General features: G+C 34.1%; 1 protein-coding gene across 10 annotated transcripts in view; it reads left to right on the top strand.

The window, feature by feature from the left end:
• TANC2 (tetratricopeptide repeat, ankyrin repeat and coiled-coil containing 2) overlaps positions 1-20,595 on the top strand; it is a 535,383-nt gene that overhangs the window by 345,519 nt on the left and 169,269 nt on the right. For all 10 annotated transcript variants that reach the window (XM_031965901.1, XM_031965907.1, XM_031965906.1 and 7 more), the window contains one exon: positions 12,091-12,354. In XM_031965901.1, coding sequence (XP_031821761.1) covers positions 12,091-12,354 — 264 coding nt within the window. The remainder of the gene's footprint in view (positions 1-12,090; positions 12,355-20,595) is intronic.

Here is a 20,595-nt window from a genome sequence, read left to right as displayed (position 1 = left end):
TTGCCTCTACTTCCAGGAATTGGAATGGGATGGAATTGCTCTAAGAAGCATTAATTATTCCATTTTCAAGAGGTTTACAAGCAAATCTATATGTTGGGGAGTTTGTAGGTGGTATTGTTATTTAAGTACAGTTTTAAGTGGATAACTTCTAAGGTCTCAGATATAGATTGACAGAAAGTGGGGGAGGTCTTAGAAAACCAATGAAATATGTGTTTATGTGTAAATGTATGTATATAGCCACTTATATATAGGGGTGAGATGGCACATTACAGGTTTTTTTTTTTTTTTAATTTGTACTTCTCTAATCACTAGTGATTTAGAACATTTTTTCATGTGACTATTGGTAGCTTTGATTTATTCTTCTGAAAACCACATGTTCATAATCACTGATTGTTTATCAGTTGGGGAATAGCTCTCATTTTTACAAACTCAGCCCTGTTTTCTATATATTTGAGAAATAAGGCCCTTATTTAGAGAAACTTATCAAAAATATTTTCCCCATTTTCTTAATTTCTACTAATTTTGGATACTTTACTTTGTAATGCCAAAAGAAACTGAGCAAGACAGAGATTAGAGACCAATTCAATAGTTTATTAAATGGAGAGAAATACTGGGACCAATGGATTCCAGGGCTAGACGAGAATATCATCTCAAAGAGTCTAGCCCCAAGTATCAGGACAGCAAGCCTTTTATGGAATAACAAGAACAATGACATAATGCAGAGACCTAGGTGGGGATAGCCTCATAGATGGAGGTTACTGATATTCTAATAACATTAAGGAATGTCTATAACACCTTTATCTCAACCATTAAGAGGGGACTGTCATGACCTTAAGGCAGAATTATGAAATAGAACAAATGGAGGAACTGGTCACCCCATTAAAAGTGACCTTTGGCATTACAACTTTTGTTTGTGTAAAATCTTTTATGTAATCAAAATTATTCATTATACTTGCCATGATCCTTTCTGTCTCTTATGTGGTCAAAAACTCTTCTTCTATCCATAACTTTTATAGAAAATTTTCTATGATCTCATAGTTTGCTTTTGATATTACCTCTTATTTCTAAGTCATGTACCCATTTTAGCATTATCTTAGTATACAGTATAACTATGTTTCTGCCAGATTTGTCTGCAGTTTTCCCAGCAATTTTTGTTGTCTTCAAAACTTGGATCTTTGGATTTATCAAACACTACATTAATATTGTAATGTACTGTTGTGTAACGTGTACCTAATCTATTCCACCAATCTAGTGTTCTATTTTTTCATAGCTCATCTTCTTTTGGTTGTATAATTCTTTGATGAAATTCTTTATTCTAGTTCCTTTTCATTCTTTTGAGAGTATATTATTTTATGACTCATAGCTATACAACGATACCTAGAATGAAGGTATTACAAAGGCAGACCTTAGAGCAAATTTTGTAGTTATTAAAGAAACTATGCACTCATTTAAAGACAATCCAGGCCCCCTCCTTATCAACTTGAAATATCTATTCTACACATACATACATACATATATACATACATACAAATAAGCTAAGCCCTATAGGTGGCCCACTTAAATATTTATCAAAATCTAAATAACAAGCATTCTCTACCCTCATGATTTTTCCTGTATCGTTATTCCAAATTTTTTGAGCGATGTAAAAAATTGTCCAGAAGATTTTTCAGTGTTCTGGATCTTAATTCACTCAGTATAGTATCATACACAAATAAAAGTATCTCTGGAGGACCCAATGAGCTGTAGCTGTAGATCATTGTAGATCTCTTTTCAATCTGAACTCTTATGCATCTCCTCCAGGGCATAGGAGATGCCATGGTATTTTGTTCTCTTGAATTATTTACACAATTGTGTTTGTCTTCCAGTCAGTAAAAGATCTTTTTCATACTAGTACTAGGTACTATGTAGTTGGAATTAAAGAAATAATTCAGTCACTATAAATTTTAAAATAAGTAACATGTAAAGACATTGTGACATAGTGGATAAAGAGCTGGTCTTGGAATTAGAAAGCTCAGGGTTCAAGTCGCATCTCTGACACATACTGACTAGGTAAGCTTGGACATCTTGGACAAATCCCTTATTCTCTCAATGATCTGGGGACTTCTCTAAGACTTTAGAGAATGTTCCAGCCTACATTTATAGAATAAATTTTCTTAGGAGACTTTGGTTGTTGAAATATCACGAAAATACTGGTCCAAGGATGTTCCCTATGTTATGAAAACACTATTCTTATTTAGAAAACAATGAAGACTGTGGTAGGTGTTATGCAATTTATATGACATAACACAAGAACTAGAGTAAAGGATGTCATCACAAAAATGCATGAGCAAAAAATAAGATAGGCTTTATCTCATAATGAAACTGAGGGCTGCCCATGTGCTTCACTGTCATCCTTGCAATTTGAAGAAAAGGCAAAGAGGGGCTCCCAGAATATTCCCCTCAAGAGAAATTTCTCAAGAAAATGAAGAAGAGTCCCACAAAATGGGCAAGGATGAATGGGTTTTGATCTGTATCACTGAAGACAAACCCATATGTATGAGATAATAGATCCATTTAACTATTTTATTTTTTAGAAAGTATCCTTCCTTGCAAGCTCCTGAGCCAAGGAAAAAGAAAAAGAAAAAAAAAAGAGCATAAATATCCTCATTAATGTCATGTTGTCATGTTGGGTTGATATATGTAAGCTTATCTATTACCATTAAAGAAAAGGCCTGATACTTTAAGTCCAATTTACAGGGAGAAGAATAAGGGAGGAAATAGGCATAAAATAGTCGAAAGTCAGAGTCTAGAAGATATTTATGGAATAAAGAATTTTTCTTTGTATAAAGTTTTCTCATCTCACTCTTTGTGATTTTATTTTATTATGTATTTTATTTTTTTTTCCTTCTTTCTTTTCTTTTTCTTTCTTTCTTTCTTTTTTCTTTCTTTTTTTTTTTTCTGAGACAATTGGGGCTAAGTGACTTGCCCAGGGTCACATAGTTAGGAAGTATTAAGTGTCTGAGACTATTATGGGCCAGAACTCTGAACTTGAAACAAGGATTCTTACAAGATGCTAAGTCAGTGGAATTGATAAATACAACGATAGTCTAGTTTAGCATGGTGCTTAATAGTTCTCTAAATTAAGTATGATTGATTTAATCATACAACAAATAATGGTTTCCTAATGATATAATGATTGGTTTATACTAAATGTAGGCATATAATCTGTGACTCAGAGCCAGAGACAGACTCAGAAGGGCCAGACACAGACTCAGAAGGGACCCAGAGACAGATTCATTCCATCTTTATCAGCCTCATGGTGGGCTGGCCTATCCTCCTGCATTACTCCACAGAGACCAAGGCCAGTCTGAAAGGTTCTCCAGAAAGCTGGCTCGGGCCCTAGGCAAGGAAACTAGAGTGTGAAGGAGATAATAAAGGATTTGGATTTTAACACCTGGCTATTCTTATGGTGATTACTCAGTTGAAAGGAAGGGTGCTCCAAGACTTCCAGAAAACCAAACAGAACATTACATGAGACCAGATTTGAACTCTGGTCCTCCTGACTTCAGGGCTGGTAGTCTATCCACTGTGCAATCTAGCTGCCCTACCCTCTGTGATTTTAGACTTTGAAAGGGGCTATTTTCCATCGAGGCATCTAATATAACCAAATTTGTGTTTACCATCTTCTTGAACAGGGAAGGCTCTACAACATATTCTCTCTGCCTCTGAAATATAGGAATGCTATGTGTTAGATATGAATAACAGTTATATTGTATTTATATTAACAGCATAGGGATCTTATAGTATGACAAACTCACTCTTCACACTGAATAAACTGGCTCTCTTTCTCTCTCTTTTATTCCAAATACTTACACTTGGGACAACCTTTACATAATAGTCTTAGGCCAGAAGACTTAGTATTGGTTGAATGACGAGAGTAGAGAGGCTTATGAGATATAGCTCAGGTTAGAGGCTACATAGGGACAAGTTAATCCAAACTACTGAGCAGAAATCCACAAAAAGAAAGGAATTAATGTTTCATTTGGGAATTTTACACAAAAAATAACTCTCTGAGAAAGATTTTTCCATATATCCTGGCTTCTAGCTCACTCATCTCAATAGATGTATGAGCTGGGAGCTGTATAGAAATTGAAACCCCAAACCTTAGATTCAAATTAAACTTTGCTTTAGTCAAGTGAGCTAATGTGCTCCCAAACTATGGTTTAGGGCTTTTTGTTTTGTTTGTTTAAGAGTGAATTCAGAAGTCATTGTTCAAAAGATGGCAAAGGAGTGCACCTGCAGAGAAACATGTACACTGTTGCCCAACACACTTAGAAATTAGAATTCTTAAATATGTCATGGGGTTCAAAATTACTGCAGTGGAAAGTATAGAGCTTATTAAGCAGTTGTCTCCTCCAAAGTATATGGAAGAAACTAGTATTTTTATTTGTCAGACATAATTAAAGTCTGTGACTTTGCTTGCATAAGGAAATAAAGTAAATGTAGGTAAAATGTCAAGCCTTGTAGGTTTGAATTAGTTCCAAGCCTGACTAGTTTAAAGTTGAACACAGATCATAGCCTTTTGGGAATTTCTCAAAGAAAATCATCAAGTTTCATGAGTAAACTGCTCAGAACCATGTTCACTGTTCTCCACATTACTTAATCAATGTTGAACAGTCAATTACTATTCCTGCTATGCGTCTTTGAACCACAGCCTGAAGGTCAAATTTATCTTGGAATCCTCAGTGACTTGGAGCTAATGAGCAGTCCCTATCAGCTATCAGAATTGGCTCAGATGGTGAAACAGGGCTTCATCTGGAACAGAGTCCCCAAGATTAACTGCTAAGACAGAGTGACTTTCCTGAATTCAACAAACACAAAAAGTACCTACTGTGTGCAATGAGTATGTCACCTAATCTCTTAGAGTCCCCAAACAATTCTCAAAGATATGTTACAGATAAGTTGTTGATCTGTTTTGCTAGACAGTTTCCAGTCTAGGAGTTGCCTGTCCTAATGAAATTAAAGGGTTTAAGGGGAAAATATGTGCAAGGCACTCTTCCAAGTAGTGGAGAATATTTGTTAAAGGAATTTTATACCTCTCTGAACCTTCTTTCATTCTGACCTAGCACTTGCCAAAGCCTCCTTAAAAAGCAGTGGTTTAGTCTTAATGTGACTGGTAATAACCAAAAATACTAAAGAGAATTTTAGGAACTCTTAAATGTAAAACACTTAGGCACCACTGACAGTCCAGTTAAACATCTTTATAATATTTAACAATTCTTTTAAAGCTTCTGGAATTCTCATAGTAATCCACATTTTAAAATAACAGAATAAAAACAAAAATTATTCCAAATTTAAACTTCTTCATAATGGCCTAAATTCCCAACTTCTGCTTAAATGTTTTATAGGGTGGAGTAGGGGGAGATAGTTGAAAAAGAATTTTACTTTGAATAAATTATAGATCTCCATTGTAAAAGGGAGTTTTGCTACGAGGACTTCCTTACATGTCTGAAAACCTCTTTCAGGGTGGAGGAAAAAATCGGTCAAAGGACATCAGAGGAAGGGGAGGTGGCAGAGTACTTCAGGCTTGAGATGCTCAGATGCCAAATTTTTGACTATAAGATTCCAAGCATAGAATAATAAGTAATTCAAAGCATTATCTTAAAGCAGGATTTATGAAATTTGTATTTAGCATAGAACTGAGTGGAATTCTTCATGTCAGCACATTTTTTTGAAAATATAGAGTATTTGTAGCATGTAACTAATATTATTAATTTTATTGTAGAATCTCAGCAACTTTGAAAAATGTCTTTAAAGGTCAAACCAGAATAATCATGGGGAAAAATAGTATTTTCTTGTCTTAGAATCTTAAAAAAAAATTTTTCCAGTCCCTGTTAAAACTTTCTTGGTAGAGATGTTGGAATTTGTCATTTCTTTCTTTAGCTCATTTTACAGATGAGGTAAGTGAGGTAAATAGAGATAAATGACTTGCCCAGGGTCACACAGTTAATAAAGTGAGATTAGATTTGAACTCTGGAAGATGAGCCTTCCTGATTCTAGGCCTGGCACTGCATTCACTGTGCCATATAGCTATTCACAATTATATTTATACTCCTTAATAAAATATTCTAAAGAATAATTTATATAATAAATATTTAATGGAATATTTTAAAGAATAAATTCTTTAGTTAAGTTGAATTTTGACTACGTAGTGGAATAGTAATGTGATGTAGGGAAGAAAAAAGAATTGGATTCGAGACTTGATTTCTACAGTTTTTATCTAGGTGACAATGAATAATGAATTTCACTTCTCTGATTTTTGTTTCTTCATCAGTAAAATGGGGGAGAGGGAATATGCATATTATTTAACTCAAAGAACTATTGTTGTAAAAAATAACTCATTGCATTCTAAACTGCATTTAGAATGTTTATATGTGTGCATGTATATATCAAAATACCTTAAGACACTATGTATTTGTGTATCTATCTGTCTGTGTGAACATAAATTTATGGAATCAAGACCATAATTTATATTATAGCAATAACGTTGTAAAAATGGACAATTTTGAAAGAGTTCAAAATGAAATAATAGCAGAGATCAGCCCCCATCCAGAGTGCCTAATTTTTATGCTGCCATCTTCCTGACTAAACATACAGAGTGAGGCATAAGTTTTGGGACATAGCAATGTGGAGATTTGTTTTGCTTGACTTTGTGTATTTGTTGCAGAAGTTCAGGGGTCCTCAAAGTTTTTAAAGAGGGAGCCAGTTCACTGTCCCTCAGACTATTGGAGGGCCCGACTATAGTAAAAACAAAAACTTTGTTTTGTGGGCCTTTAAATAAAGAAACTTCATAGCCCTGGGGAGGGGGTTAAACATCCTCAGCTGCCGCATCTGGCCGCGGGTCGCAGTTTGAGGACCCCTGATTTAGTTTTTCCCCCATTTTAGGAGAGGAGACAGACAGACAGACAGACAAAGAGAAACACACACAGAGAGAGAAGATGCCTGTGAAGTGAAAAAAAAATAAAATTTAATTTGAAAAAGAGAAAAAGAAACCCCCTCAAATCCAATTCATTGTTATTGGCAAGATTGATTCTCAAAGTGTGGTGCAGTGAATCCCAGAGTGTCTCTGAAATCCTTTCAGAGGGTCTACACATTCAAAATTAGTTTTTTTTTTCTATTTATGATAAATATCTATTATGTAACCCATATAAACAAAAACTCTTTGGACATATTCTCAATAGTTGTTAATACCGTAAAGATACTGAGAAAAAGAGTTTGAGAACCACTGGGCAAGAGTGACAAGTGGGAACTGCCAAACAAGGTAATGTGCAGTGGAGACTTCTGAATTCTGGAACCTCTAAGGTTACTATGATATCCTTGCAAGAAACCAGAAATACCTATAGTTTAAAAGTGATGGCACTAACTGATGTAGTTATTCCGAGGCATCTGGGATAGGACAGAGGCAAAAACAGCCTAGTATCTGATGGATATGGAATCAATGACTGATGCATGCATATATGCATGTATTCACACATATTTATATGTGAACACATATATATTCACATGTGATACAGTGTGAGAAAGCAGGTCCTGAGAAACCTTAATGCTTCCTGGCCTTGGGAGAACCACAAACAATGCTGGTCAATCTGTTTGTTGGTCAGTAAGCTGTAGAATTCAGTGATGGGAACTACCCCACCCCTACTACTCTTCACTTTTACCTCTAAACCATAATATTAGCATATCAGCCTAATCCTTGTTTCTCTTTTTATAAAATTATCTTCTTGATTCTGGCTCTGCTAAAAGTCCTTTGGAACTTTAGTCCATCATCCAGCAGCACAATGTCTTCTTGTTTCTTGCTCTTTGCTGGATTCCCTTGGAATGTTAGCCTGCTTCAATTGGGGTCACGATTATCTTCTTGATCCTGACTTTTTGCTATGTTCCCCTGGAAATTAGCCCATTGTCAAGCACTGTATTAAATTTTTGCCTCTTAACTTGGAGTCTAAGTGTGTGAATACTCTGGCCAAACCCATAACACCGATTAGGGGGACCCTAATCTTGTTGGGATGTCTTTCTCCTCAACATTTTTGGCACTCAACGTGAGGCTTGAATCCATGACCCTGAGATTAAAAGTCTCATGCTTTACCAACTAATATTTCACCTGCCAAAATAATAAATATAAAAGTTGGAACAAAACCAAAGCAAATAACTTACATTCTGTTAATATAATAAACAAAAGAACAGTTATATCAAGGAAGGTAACTGAAAGTAGGTTCTCTACAAGACTGGAAAATAATGGGTCCAGATAAGGCCTCAAATACTTCACAATGAATCATAAGTGGTTAGCATAGTAGAACTAGCATTTTTTTTTTTTTTTTTTTTTTTATTTAATAGCCTTTAATTTACAGGATATATACATGGGTAACTTTACAGCATTAACAATTGCCAAACCTCTTGTTCCAATTTTTCACCTCTTACCCCCCCCCACCCCCTCCCCTAAATGGCAGGATGACCAGTAGATGTTAAATATATTAAAATATAACTTAGATACACAATAAGTATACATGACCAAAACATTATTTTGCTGTACAAAAAGAATCAGACTCTGAATTATTGTACAATTAGCTTGTGAAGGAAATCAAAGATGCAGGTGTGCATAAATATAGGGACTGGGAATTCAATGTAATGGTTTTTAGTCATCTCCCAGAGTTCTTTTTCTGGGTATAGCTAGTAGAACTAGCATTTTACTAGTTTCTTCTATAAAACAAATTTGATCTCATCTCTTAACAGATGGCATCACATAATTATTACCAAAAGATGAAAATAACAGTGACCCTCCTATATTTGGAGGGTTTCTGTGTTTTATTCCAAGCATTCACAGCTTGTATGACTCAAAAAACTTCTATAAACATTAATAAGAAAACAGTGAAGAAACAAAAAGGGTATGCCGGAAATTCCTAGGGGTATATAAAGAACAATTCAGTATTGATTTTGTGATTATTGAACAAGCAATCTAAAAGTGTCATAATTTACACTACTTTTATTGATTATTGCAAAGCTTTTGCCTCTGTTATGTTTTATCCATGTGCACAAACATATAAAATAAATCCAGAGGTAGTGACAATAATAGAATATTTGATAGCCACATTTAAAAAAAAATCTCTATTCAAAGTACCAACACAATAATTAATTAAGTAGGAGATATTTATTAAAGACTTAATAACATTAAGAGAAATTGACATAAAATGTGGTGTTTTCCAGGAAAGTAGTTTATTTCCACTATGGTTCTTTCTCACTTAAATCCATTTTTACACTTCTCAATTTCAAGTCAAAAGAATTATATCGAAATATCATATTAGTGACTTAATGAATCTGGATGACATCAAAGTTATATATGATTCCACTGAAAAACACATTAAACTGCTGCTTCATATAATGGAAACTTTTTCCAATTATATCACAATGTCACTTGGACATTACAAGTATAATATTTTGTGCACCACAGAAGAATAGATACTGAAGAATTTGAGTTTGAATGTGCCAGTCAAATCAAATCAATAAATGAAAATGATAGTTCAAACCAAGAAAGACTGAGCATAATGCTACCTAGGAAAAAGCTGAGGCTTCTTGTATAAGACTGTCATCCTAAAATAGCTTAAAAGATAAAAAAACACTTAAAAGTATTTACTATCTCCACAATACCAATCAATGTATACTTTTAACATGGTAAAGTCACGTGTATCACCCAGAAAAAATCTGAATGATGTTAATGAAGTACAGAGCTCATCACCCCAAGGCAGCTAGAAAAAGATTAGCAATCCCTTGACAAAAAGGAGAAAGAGGATTAGCAGACCTTAGAGACATAATAAACAAGTTAAAAATAACAAACATACTTTTGGAGCAAATAGACTTCTCTTTACAAAGCAACAGTAAAGGTTAATAACAGGATTTGTCAAATATAACCCAAAGTAGGTTTATCTCTGGATGGAACTTATGAAATGGCTAAGATCCAAGAAGGGAATTAAAAGACCCTCCATGAGAAAGATCCACATGTATTCAGCCAAAAATATGTCAACAAATAAGCATTGAAAATCAGCTACACTATGGAGATTTGTTTATAGAAACATACAGACTTATGATATTTCAGAAGCAGGTCATTGCCACAAGAAATTATATAAAAGGTTTTACTAAAAAAAATCCAAAGTTATTAATCAGGATAGATTGTAAAATGAAGCAATAAAAACTGCATATATAACTTCAGATTGTGTTGGGTATATCTACTGGAAATTTAAAAATATATGATAAGTTAATTAGAATCCTATGCTAAGAATTTGGTACCTTTAAAAAAATTAACATAACAAAGATAAACTACAAATACAAATGTCATTATAACACTTAAGAATTCAACAGATAAACTGCTCTAGAACCAGAGCATCATTGCAGACATAACTGTTGTCCAGACAGTATGATTCTGAAACATAAAATTCAAGAATAGTGTATTTAATACTAATAAATTTAATAATTTAATACTAAATGTACTATTTCTGTATTGAATTTTCATAAATTTATAAATTTCATAAAATAAAAAATATTATTGTATTGATGTCACTATAGTGATTTTTCATAAAATACAAACTACATGAAATTAGAAAATTTTAAAAATATAGAGAACTAATGAAAGAAATTGAAACCACATGAGAATAAGGCAGATCATCTTTGTCTTCCATCTTTCAATAGTGTTCTAAAGATGTTTTAAATGACTCTAGAAAAGAAAAACAAACATATAATACTCTTATCTAATCTAATCTAATATTTTGCTATCTGCATGAGAGTCCACAAAACTATAAATATAAAAGAATTATAGCAGGTTAGCAACTTATCCTCAGACCAATTCTAAATAAAACTCACCAAAAAAAGAAAGAAAGAAAGAAAGAAAAAAAAAATAAGAAGAATGAGACAAGTGAGAATAATAAACATTTGTTGATGTAAGGTTGCAAAATGCCCTCTTCATAGCCATTTTGTTGAATACACTTTATAAATGTTATCATTACTTTTTAGAGATAAGAATATTCTTCTAAGAAAACTCTTTTTAAACCAACCTCTGAGAAATTGAGTTGCTCATTGTCAGTAGCTAAACTAAAACACAGGGATGCTAACTCAAAAATCCAGTGTTCCTTTATACTACTGGTACTAGACATTTATAGCATAATAGTTTTTAGCATTTTTATTCAGCCATAACATTTTAGTACTTATGCACTTTTATTTCTTAGAATTTGTTTTTTTTTTTTTAGTTTGGCTCAACCAGCAACTTTAACTACTTATGGGACATCTTGAACTAGATGTTCCACAGGAATTTTAAGCTCAGCATACCAAAAACTGAATTTTTATTTTTTCCTCCCCAAATGTTCCCCTCTTCCTACCTTCCCTGCTGTTGTCAAGAAGAGCACTTCTAAATTCTAGGTATGATCTTTACTCACTTTCTCTCAGCCTCCATATTTAATTAATAACTAAGTCCTATAAATTTTACCTTTGCAGTATTCCTGATAGTTTCCTTCTGACACTGCCACCAGTTTTATGTTCTGATTATTATAGTAGCCTTTTGATTGGCCTCCCACTTAAAGTCTATCCCTACCCTGGTACATCCTCCACTTAATTATCAAATTGCTCTTCCTAATGTGCTAGTTTGATGGTGTCTCCCTTCTATTCAACAATCTCCAGTGAGATCCTCATGAATACCAGTGCCTTCTTTCTATTGATTTTTCTCCAATTTAAGCTATATGTATGTGCATAGATATCTGCATTTTGTCTTCTCATTAGATTGTGAATTCTTTGAGAGGAGGGACTGTTTTTTTTTTCTTTCTTTCTTTTAACCCCTGTACATGGCACATAAATGTTTATTAGCTTGACTTCTAGTACTTAGTAACTATAGTCACATACTTATCATGAATATGAGATGGTTCAACTTTGTTCTTGGTGGTCTAAAATTAGACTTATAATGAGTATCAACAGTATTTTCAAGAGATCCTCACAAGTCATGATTTAAAAAAAAACTTATTAAAAGACCCTTTACCTGATTTTTATCTTAGTCATTTTCTCCTGTTTGTTTTCTTCTAGCTACTTTGACAAGCTATTCTGAAAATGTGGAACGGACAAAGTATGGTGGGGAAAGCAGTAAAGAGCTAGGATCTGGAGGAAACCTGAAACCCTGGCAGTCTCAAAAATCCAGCATGGATTCTTGTTTATACCGAGTAGATGAAAACATGACAGCTTCTACCTATAGTCTTAATAAAATCCCAGAAAGGAATCTGGAAACAGTTCTGTCCCAATCAGTACAATCTATTCCACTTTACCTGATGCCACGGCCAAATTCAGTAGCAGGTAAGTTTGTTTATTTGTTTTAAATCTGGTTACTGTTGTATAGATTCAAGTAAAATAAAAATAAACTATACTATCATTATATATTTTTATATCCATTTTGGGGGTTCAGATGTATGTGCACATATGTGTGTATTTGTATGCACATAAGTACATTTGTGTATATATTTTGCTTCTCTTTTAAGAAGCGACATCTTCCTAAGATGACCTGCCTTTGCCTACAAAAACAGTGAAAACAGTTATCAGAAACAGTACTTGTCCAGGTCCAAATCTGGTGATCAGGTTATAAAATGTTTTAAATGCCAAAAAAGATTTTATATTTTATTCTAGAGGTGGTAAAAAGCCATTAGAATTTATCAAATAAGAGGATGCCATGGTCAGTCCTATGTTTTGGGAACACATTTTAACATCTCTGGAAGATGGACTGGATTGGGAAAGACTTGATATAGAGAGACTGACCAAAAGTGTATTGAAATAGTCCGGATATAAAATGATGAGGAGCTGTATCAGGGTGGTGACAATATCAGAAGGGAAAAGGGACATGCGGGAGATATGTTATAAAGTTAGAATGAACAAGACTTGAAAAGACTTAGAAGGTCAGAGAAAATGAAGAGAAACATACATTACAAGAATCGGTGACTGAGAGGACGCTGGTACCTTCAAGAGTAATAGGGAAATTCAGAATAAAGGAGTTTTGGGGGTGAAAGACAATGAGTTCAGCTTTTGACAAACTGAGTTAGTGTTTACAGGACATGCGGTTTAGTCTAGCTGGCAGTTTCAGATGCAAAATTGAGGTCAGGAAAGTAGATTTGAGAAACATCAACATAGAGATGATAAAGGAATCCATGGGAGCTCATGACAAGTAAAATGATATATAGAAAGATGAGAACAGGAATCAAGACAGAGCCTTAAGGATGATCCCCCTTTAGTAGGAGTGATTTGGATGAAGATCCAGCAAAGAAAACTGAGAAGGATCATTAAGTCAGGTAGAAAGAGAACCCAGAAAAAGAACCTTAGAAGAAGAAAAAAAAAAAAAAAAGGAAAAGAAGGGGATAGTGTGCAAGCTGCAGAGAGATTAAGGATAAAGATTAAGAAAAAGCCTTTTAATATGACAAGTCAGAAATCATTGTTAACTTTGGAGAGAATAGTTTCAATCTAATGGTCAAGTAAGAAGCCAGGCTGCAGAGAATTAATGGGAAAAGAAAAAAGTGTATACAGCTTTCTCAAGAAATGTAGCCACAAAAAGGAGAAGAGATAATAGGATAATAGCTAACAAGTAGGGAAAGATCAAATGATAGGAAAGAAGCTTGTAAATAGAGAGTGAATAAAAATAAATGAGAGAGTGGGGATGCAGATAGAAGGGTTTGCCTTTGAAAGGAGGACCACCTCTTCATGTGAGATGGGCTAAAGGAAAAGATGAAAGGAAGGATGAAGTGGAAAGAATTTGGGCCCTGGAGTTTGAAGTTTGACTTAGGACTCTGCCAGTTATTGAATTTGGTAATTTAACCTCTGTGTACCTCAGTTTCCTCATCTGTAAAATGAGAATAATATAGCACCTCCCAGGGCTGTTGTGAAGATTAAATGAGATAAGTATAAAACACTTGTTACATTATTTGGCTAAAGTAAGTGCTATGTAAATGTTAGTTATTATTGTGATGATGACAATGATGATGGCATAGGACAAATTACTTTCCCTCTTTGGACCTAAGTTTTTTCACTTGTAAAATTAATATATTGGACTCATCAAGTTATTTCTAAGGTCTTTTCTAACTCTTGAGTCTCTTTTTCATAAAAGTTTGATCTAAACCTGAAGGAGCATATACTTTGGACTTTGTTTTAGAGGAGATTCAGAATTGTATCTGAAGCAGCTATTTGGAGGTGGAGATAGTTGAGGGAGAGATCTTTTTAGCAAGATGTGCTTTACCAAAAATTATTGCTCTCTGCTGAGGAAAACCTCCAACTTATTGCTCTATTATCCAGAATCTTGAGCTTTTCAGCATGGTTTTGCCATCTAATTAGGGAGAAATCAAAAGGTGCCTCCATGTCTAAGTGGAACACAAATGCCATTGCCAATCCTTGCTGTGGAATAATGGTAGAGAAAATTAAATGGTTAGTATCATTATCCTTTAGCACACAAACAAATTTGTTATCAGCAATGATGCCAGGAATATTTGGGCATGCTGACATATTTAAAATACACAATGGAACAGTAGATTATACTATCATAGTTAGCTTTTTCTCTTATATTCATCAGGGAAATGCCTGAGTAGGTTTATCTCACTGATTGAGGATATAAAGTGGGGAGGGAAATACTCTTTTACTCTTGTCAGTACTTTTTATTTCCAAAGGTTAATTGTGAATGATATACAGATGGCTTAGTGATGCTGCTCTTCTGTTTGTTTAGCTTTCCTAACCTTTCCAAATCATCACTTTCTGTTATGATCTCATGAAGACCTATCATCCTTCATCCTCATTCCTAAGATTGGGAACAAGTACTCAGTAAATTCAGTTATTGCAGTTATTGCATGGATCAATTTCCTTTCTATCTAAACTGTTATGAAAGTAAAAGAAAATTCAGATCATGCAGTTTTAGACAACAATAAGCATTCTATAGAAGAAAGCTCGGCTTTATACAAGGATTGAATTGTCAATCTAGTTGTAGGATCGGAGACTTAGAGCTTAAAGGAAATTTAAAGATAAAATAGTCCAAACCCTTCACTTTCGGGTGAGGAAACTAAGGCCAGAAGTAGCAAACAAATTTCCTAAAGTCAATTAGGTAGCAAATAGAAGATCTGCATTTCAAATCTTAATCTTCTAACATTGATCCAGCATTTTTTCCTCTGACTGTGCTGGATCTCATTGAGGATATCATGTGCATCATTTCTTATGAGCCAGTTACTATTATAAAAACACATCTTAGAGTCACCATTCTTTTTAGTCTCCCCCTTTTCTTTTTATTATATTTTCCCTATACCCCTGTCCAACTCCTTCTCTGATTCCCACATAGTTAAAGACTCCACTTCAGCTACTTGGCTGATGCTCCTTCTTTTCTGTACGACCTTCAGGTTACTGAATTTGATATATTTGGTATATATGGTGAAGTTACCACTAGAGTATCTTTCTATTGCCCTTCAGGTCACCTGTAATTTTTATTCTTCTGTAATTGTGCTGTTCAAAGATTCATAGCCTAGCCTATTACCAAGAGAATATTGAAATTAAAAATATGGGCCCTGGTTGTATGAACAGCTTGTCTTTCCTGAAAGTATTGCATAATTTTTCAGACATGGCACAAGCAATTCTGTACTCCTTTAAATCTTGGTCAAACTCTCTATCTCCATTGTATGTCCAAGATATAATAGAGTGACTCCCCATCTAATTTCATATGATAACATAATCTGGACAAAATATATTCTTTATCCATTTGTTTTTTGTTGTTTTTCTGTTTTGGTTGCTAGCTTGATTTTTTTTTTTGAATGCCTCTAAATCTCATTGAGAAGCTCCTATATACTATTGATGTAGTCAGCATCATGTCATTTGCAAATACTTGGAACTTCATTATCTGTAGAGAATCTCTTTTCTATTTAGCATTTGTGGAAGATGTCTGCTGTGGCACAGATCAATACCTTTGGATGAGTATGTCTCTCTGTTTTATACCTCACTTAAGTAGCTATCAGAAGTGATTATAAAAAGAAACTTTACCTCTACTCTCAAGTAATTTTTTTACTTTTTTTTTTTTTTGCCAAAAATGCATATTCAAAAATCATTGACTAAAATTATTTAGGACATTATGGGATTATTATTTTAACAGAAAATTATATTTGAAACATGATTTCATAGAAAACTAAAGCTGCCAGATTATTGGCCAATTTAACCAGTTAACAATGACCTTCCTTTAAAATTTGAATACAAATAGTACATTATGTCATTTCATAAAATAAAACTTCATTGAACTTAACTTTGGAAAGGGAATAATTTTCAATGCATCCCAAAGCCTCTAGATGGATCATAATAAGACAACTCTAAAACACCTGAACTGTTCAATTCAGCTGTTCACTCTCTTTAATAAAGCTTCCTTCCACTTGTTTCACAATGAATTCTTAAGTTCCAGTGCTTTTAGTCTTCCTTTTTTTCCTTTTCATTATATTTTCCCTGTATCAATGTGCATTTCCTTCTCTGATTCCCACTTAACCAAAGATTTGTATTCTACTTCTGCTACTTGGCTGATTCTTCTTACTTTCTATTCCATCTTCAGGTAAGTGAATTTGATATATTAGTCAACAGTTGCTAGCATAGCAAATGAGCTGGAGATTCAAGCTTGACTTTTCTCTTCTATGAGATCAGAGAGTATTATAACAAGGGAGAGTGGGCCAGGGATATATTGCAGAAGTAGGCCAAAATGCCAACTTTGCCATCCAGACCCACACATGTGGGAGTTAGTCTGTGGGATCATTGTTGTTCATCCTTTGTTCTTGAAGAGGACCATGACTTTAGGGATGCTATGACATGCAAGTGAGTTGGATTTAAGTAAGGGAGGGCTGTGCAAGGTCACCTGCCTCACTTTCTCTTCCAGAGCCATCTGGATCCAATCCAGGCTTTTTCTCCTTTGCCCTATCACTTATTTGAACCTTTAAATCTTCCCAAGTATTTATTCACAGCTCCAAGTCTACTTTAGAAGTGAAAGATTTATAATTGGAGATTGCTCTGGAGTAAGCCTGACCTCCTGAACTCTCTTTGCTTCCATCTTATACCTTCAGAGTCAAAACCAACAACTGAACCAACCTCAGGTTGAAGGAGGTGGGAGAACATGTTAACTTCTTGGCTAGTAAAGAAATTTGTAGACTCCACTGATCTTCATAGAACCACAATCACTAATAACTCATATGGTAACCGTGTAGGCAAAAATTATGCTCCTCTGTTCTCACCCCAGTCTTTCTATTTAAAATAATCTGGTTAGCCTAGCAAAGAGCAAATTGCTTCTCTACTTCTACCATGTAAGTCACTCAGTTCAGGTGTGGTAAAAAAGGGAATTATTTTTAAGCTAGTGTGATCCACAGAGGGCAGTGATCCTTGATTTTATTATTAATATAAAATGGTGATCTTTACTGTCTCACAATTAACTGAAAGAAAAAGAGAATATATAACATCTCTTCATATTTATTTGTTGATTACCCCCTCCCAAAGTAAAGTTTTCTTTCATACCTCCTTTATCAATTCTTATCTCATTCAGCATAGAGACTTTCCTAATTCATCCTTCCTCAAGGATTTTCCATTACTGCCATCGCCACCCCCAACCAAGAACTTTGCCTTATAATTCCCTGAAAAAAAATTTGAGGCCATTTACCAAGAGTTTCCCTTTCTTCCTTCTTGATTTCTCATGTCTCAAATGTCTTCTTCTCCATCCTCTTTCGTCCCTATCTCACATGAAAAAGTAGCACTTCTTTTATTATTTTTTTTCTGGTTATACATATATACTAATCTTTCAAATACACATTTCTTATGAATCATGTTGGGAGAGAAAAATCAGAACAAAAAGGAAAAAAAAAACCATAGGAGAGAAAAAAAAAAAAGAACAGAAAAAGAAATGAATCAAGCATGTGTTTATTTTCATTCAATCTCTATAGTTCTTTTTCTGGATGCAGATGGCATTTTCTATCCAAAGTTTATTGGGATTCCCTTGGATCACTGAAATATAGAGAAGAACAAAGTCTTTTATAATTAATCATTGCACAGTCTTGCTGTTAGCATGTACAATGTATTTCTGATTCTGCTTGTTTTGCTCAGCATCAGTTCATGTAACTATTTCCAGGCCTTTCTAAAATCTGCTTGTTCATCTTTTTTTAATAGAACAATAATATTCCATTTACCTTTATATACCATAACTTATTCAGCCACTTTTCAATTGATGGGCATCTACTTCTTTTCCAATCCTCGCTATGATAATGCTTCTTTCCAAAGACAAGATCCTCTACTTGCATATGTGATCCCATTCCATCATACCTTCTCCAAGAAATTACCCACAGTCACAAAGGAAATAGAAAAGAATCAGCTTGATTGCTTTGAGGAAATTTCAGAGCTCCTTTCCTAAACCCAAGCTTCTCATGAAATCTATTGATATTTACCAAATGGCAGGAAAACAGGAAATTCTATTGTCTCCAAAAACAAAAATAACACAAAATAATGTTGGGTGTGAGAAAATTGTAATATATAACTGCAAAAAAAAAAAAAAAAAGAAAAAGAAATTCCAAAGAAGAATAGGAGAAAAATACAGCATCATGTAATTTTATGATAATAAGATAATGGCAAGAATTCATGACAAAAATGAAATATCAAATGGACAACCAGAATATTCTAATTGGTAAATGTCATAAAAATGAAAACATGAAAGATTTCTAGCACCTTGGGTGGACTCCTTGGAGATCTTTGGGGAGGGCATGGATAAGTGTGTCATAGAATTGTCAAACACATATATATTAAAATCTGTATTGGTGGAACAAATTAAAATCAATGAAATCAGACTTCTGTTTTAATTATGATGATGAAAATTTACATGTAAATATCATTTTCAGCTGGCAAGGTACTTTGTATAAATTACTTCGTTTGAGCCTCACAACACTCCTCTGAAGCAGTTGCTATTATTTTCTTACTTTTATAAATGAAGAAAACTGAAGTGCAGTGGATTGTGATTTGCCCCAAGTTGTCCAACTGCTAAGTGGCAGACACAGAATTTAAATCCAGATCTATAAGACTCAGTAATCCAGTATTCTTTCTGTTTACTCCATACTACCTCAAATTTCTGCAGATATAAAAATCTACAGAGCTCTGTAGTTTTGGGAAACTACAAACTGTGTTTACCATTATTGAGTAATATTTGGTGACATAAGAAAAATCAAGTCTTGTTTTTCCATGTTTAGACTTGTCAGGCCTTTCACTCAAATCAGAAATACAGTGTTGTTTCTTTAAAAAATGGAAATCTTAAGGAACTTTCTCCCTAAACTCTTACTGTGCAGCTAAATCTATTTGACTGAATGAATAGATTATAAATCTCATGTATGAAGAGAATTTATTTCAAACTTTTATGCAAGACCAGTTGTGGAAACAATCCTGTACTATATTATATTATAATATATTATATATATATATATAAATAATTATAATTGGAGATTGCTTTGGAGTAAGCCTGACTCCTGAACTCTCTTTGCTTCCATCTTATACCTTCAGAGTCAAACCAACAACTGAACCAACCTCAGGTTGAAGGAGGTGGGAGAACATGATAACTTCTTGGCTAGTAAAGAAATTTGTAGACTCCCACTGATCTTCATAGAACCACAATCACTAATAACTCATATGGTAACCTTGGCTCTTGAGGAACCTATGATGACTCTGCATAGAGAATAAAAAATGAATAAGTAATTCTGGGGTACAGTTGGGTAAGACAATGACTCCTAGCTGTCCTGGAAGCAGTAACAATAAATTGACTAGCTAGAAATTAAAAGAAGGGAACAGAAGTTAAGGTCTGTTCTTCAGTTGTCATACCTTACAATATTAGCTTTGTATATATGCATTTAGTTAAGACCATCTGCATGGTATGGTGTAGACACAATGCATCTAGTAGATCAAGCATTTGTCAGATGGAGTTTCTTTAGTTAGGGAAATTTTACCATGACTGTGGAGACATCTCTTAACATTTTTTTGCTATTTTCTTCTTGCCTACTTTCTAAAGCGATTATACAATGTCCTGTGTTACTTGAGCAGATGCTGTCTATAAAGATCCATTATCTTACCCCCATCAAGATGCCAGCTTCATGGCTTGTAAGGAGTTTTATAGAATGCAATTATTGTCAAATTAGGTTTTTTCCTCACTACCCTTCATTCTCACTATCCTCATAGCTTTCTAGAAACTGGTACAAGATTGATGATAGACCAGCAGTTCTCTAAAAGTTTAGTGATTCTCTCTCTTCCCTTCCCTTCATTATCCTGGATTTGGTAAGGTAACAAAAAAATTTACGGTTCTCTAAAATAATACCTGTTTTTTCACTCCCAAACCTTCCTTTGTGTGGGTATACCATAGGGTCATGGAACAGAGAAAAAATTCTGCCCTTCTTCCCTTTCCCTCTACCCAGTTAAACTGATCTGGAGATATGCTGGTGGAGGAAAGGTAGACCTTCGAAATGAATAATCAAGATAGTGTATGTAGCTGAGAATATAGAGCATATAAGGGCTTTCCTTTCTTTTCCCAATTCTGGC

Source organism: Sarcophilus harrisii, chromosome 4 (assembly GCF_902635505.1).
Source record: "Sarcophilus harrisii chromosome 4, mSarHar1.11, whole genome shotgun sequence".
NCBI lineage: Eukaryota > Metazoa > Chordata > Mammalia > Dasyuromorphia > Dasyuridae > Sarcophilus > Sarcophilus harrisii.
This window is presented reverse-complemented; position numbering and strand designations above follow the sequence as displayed.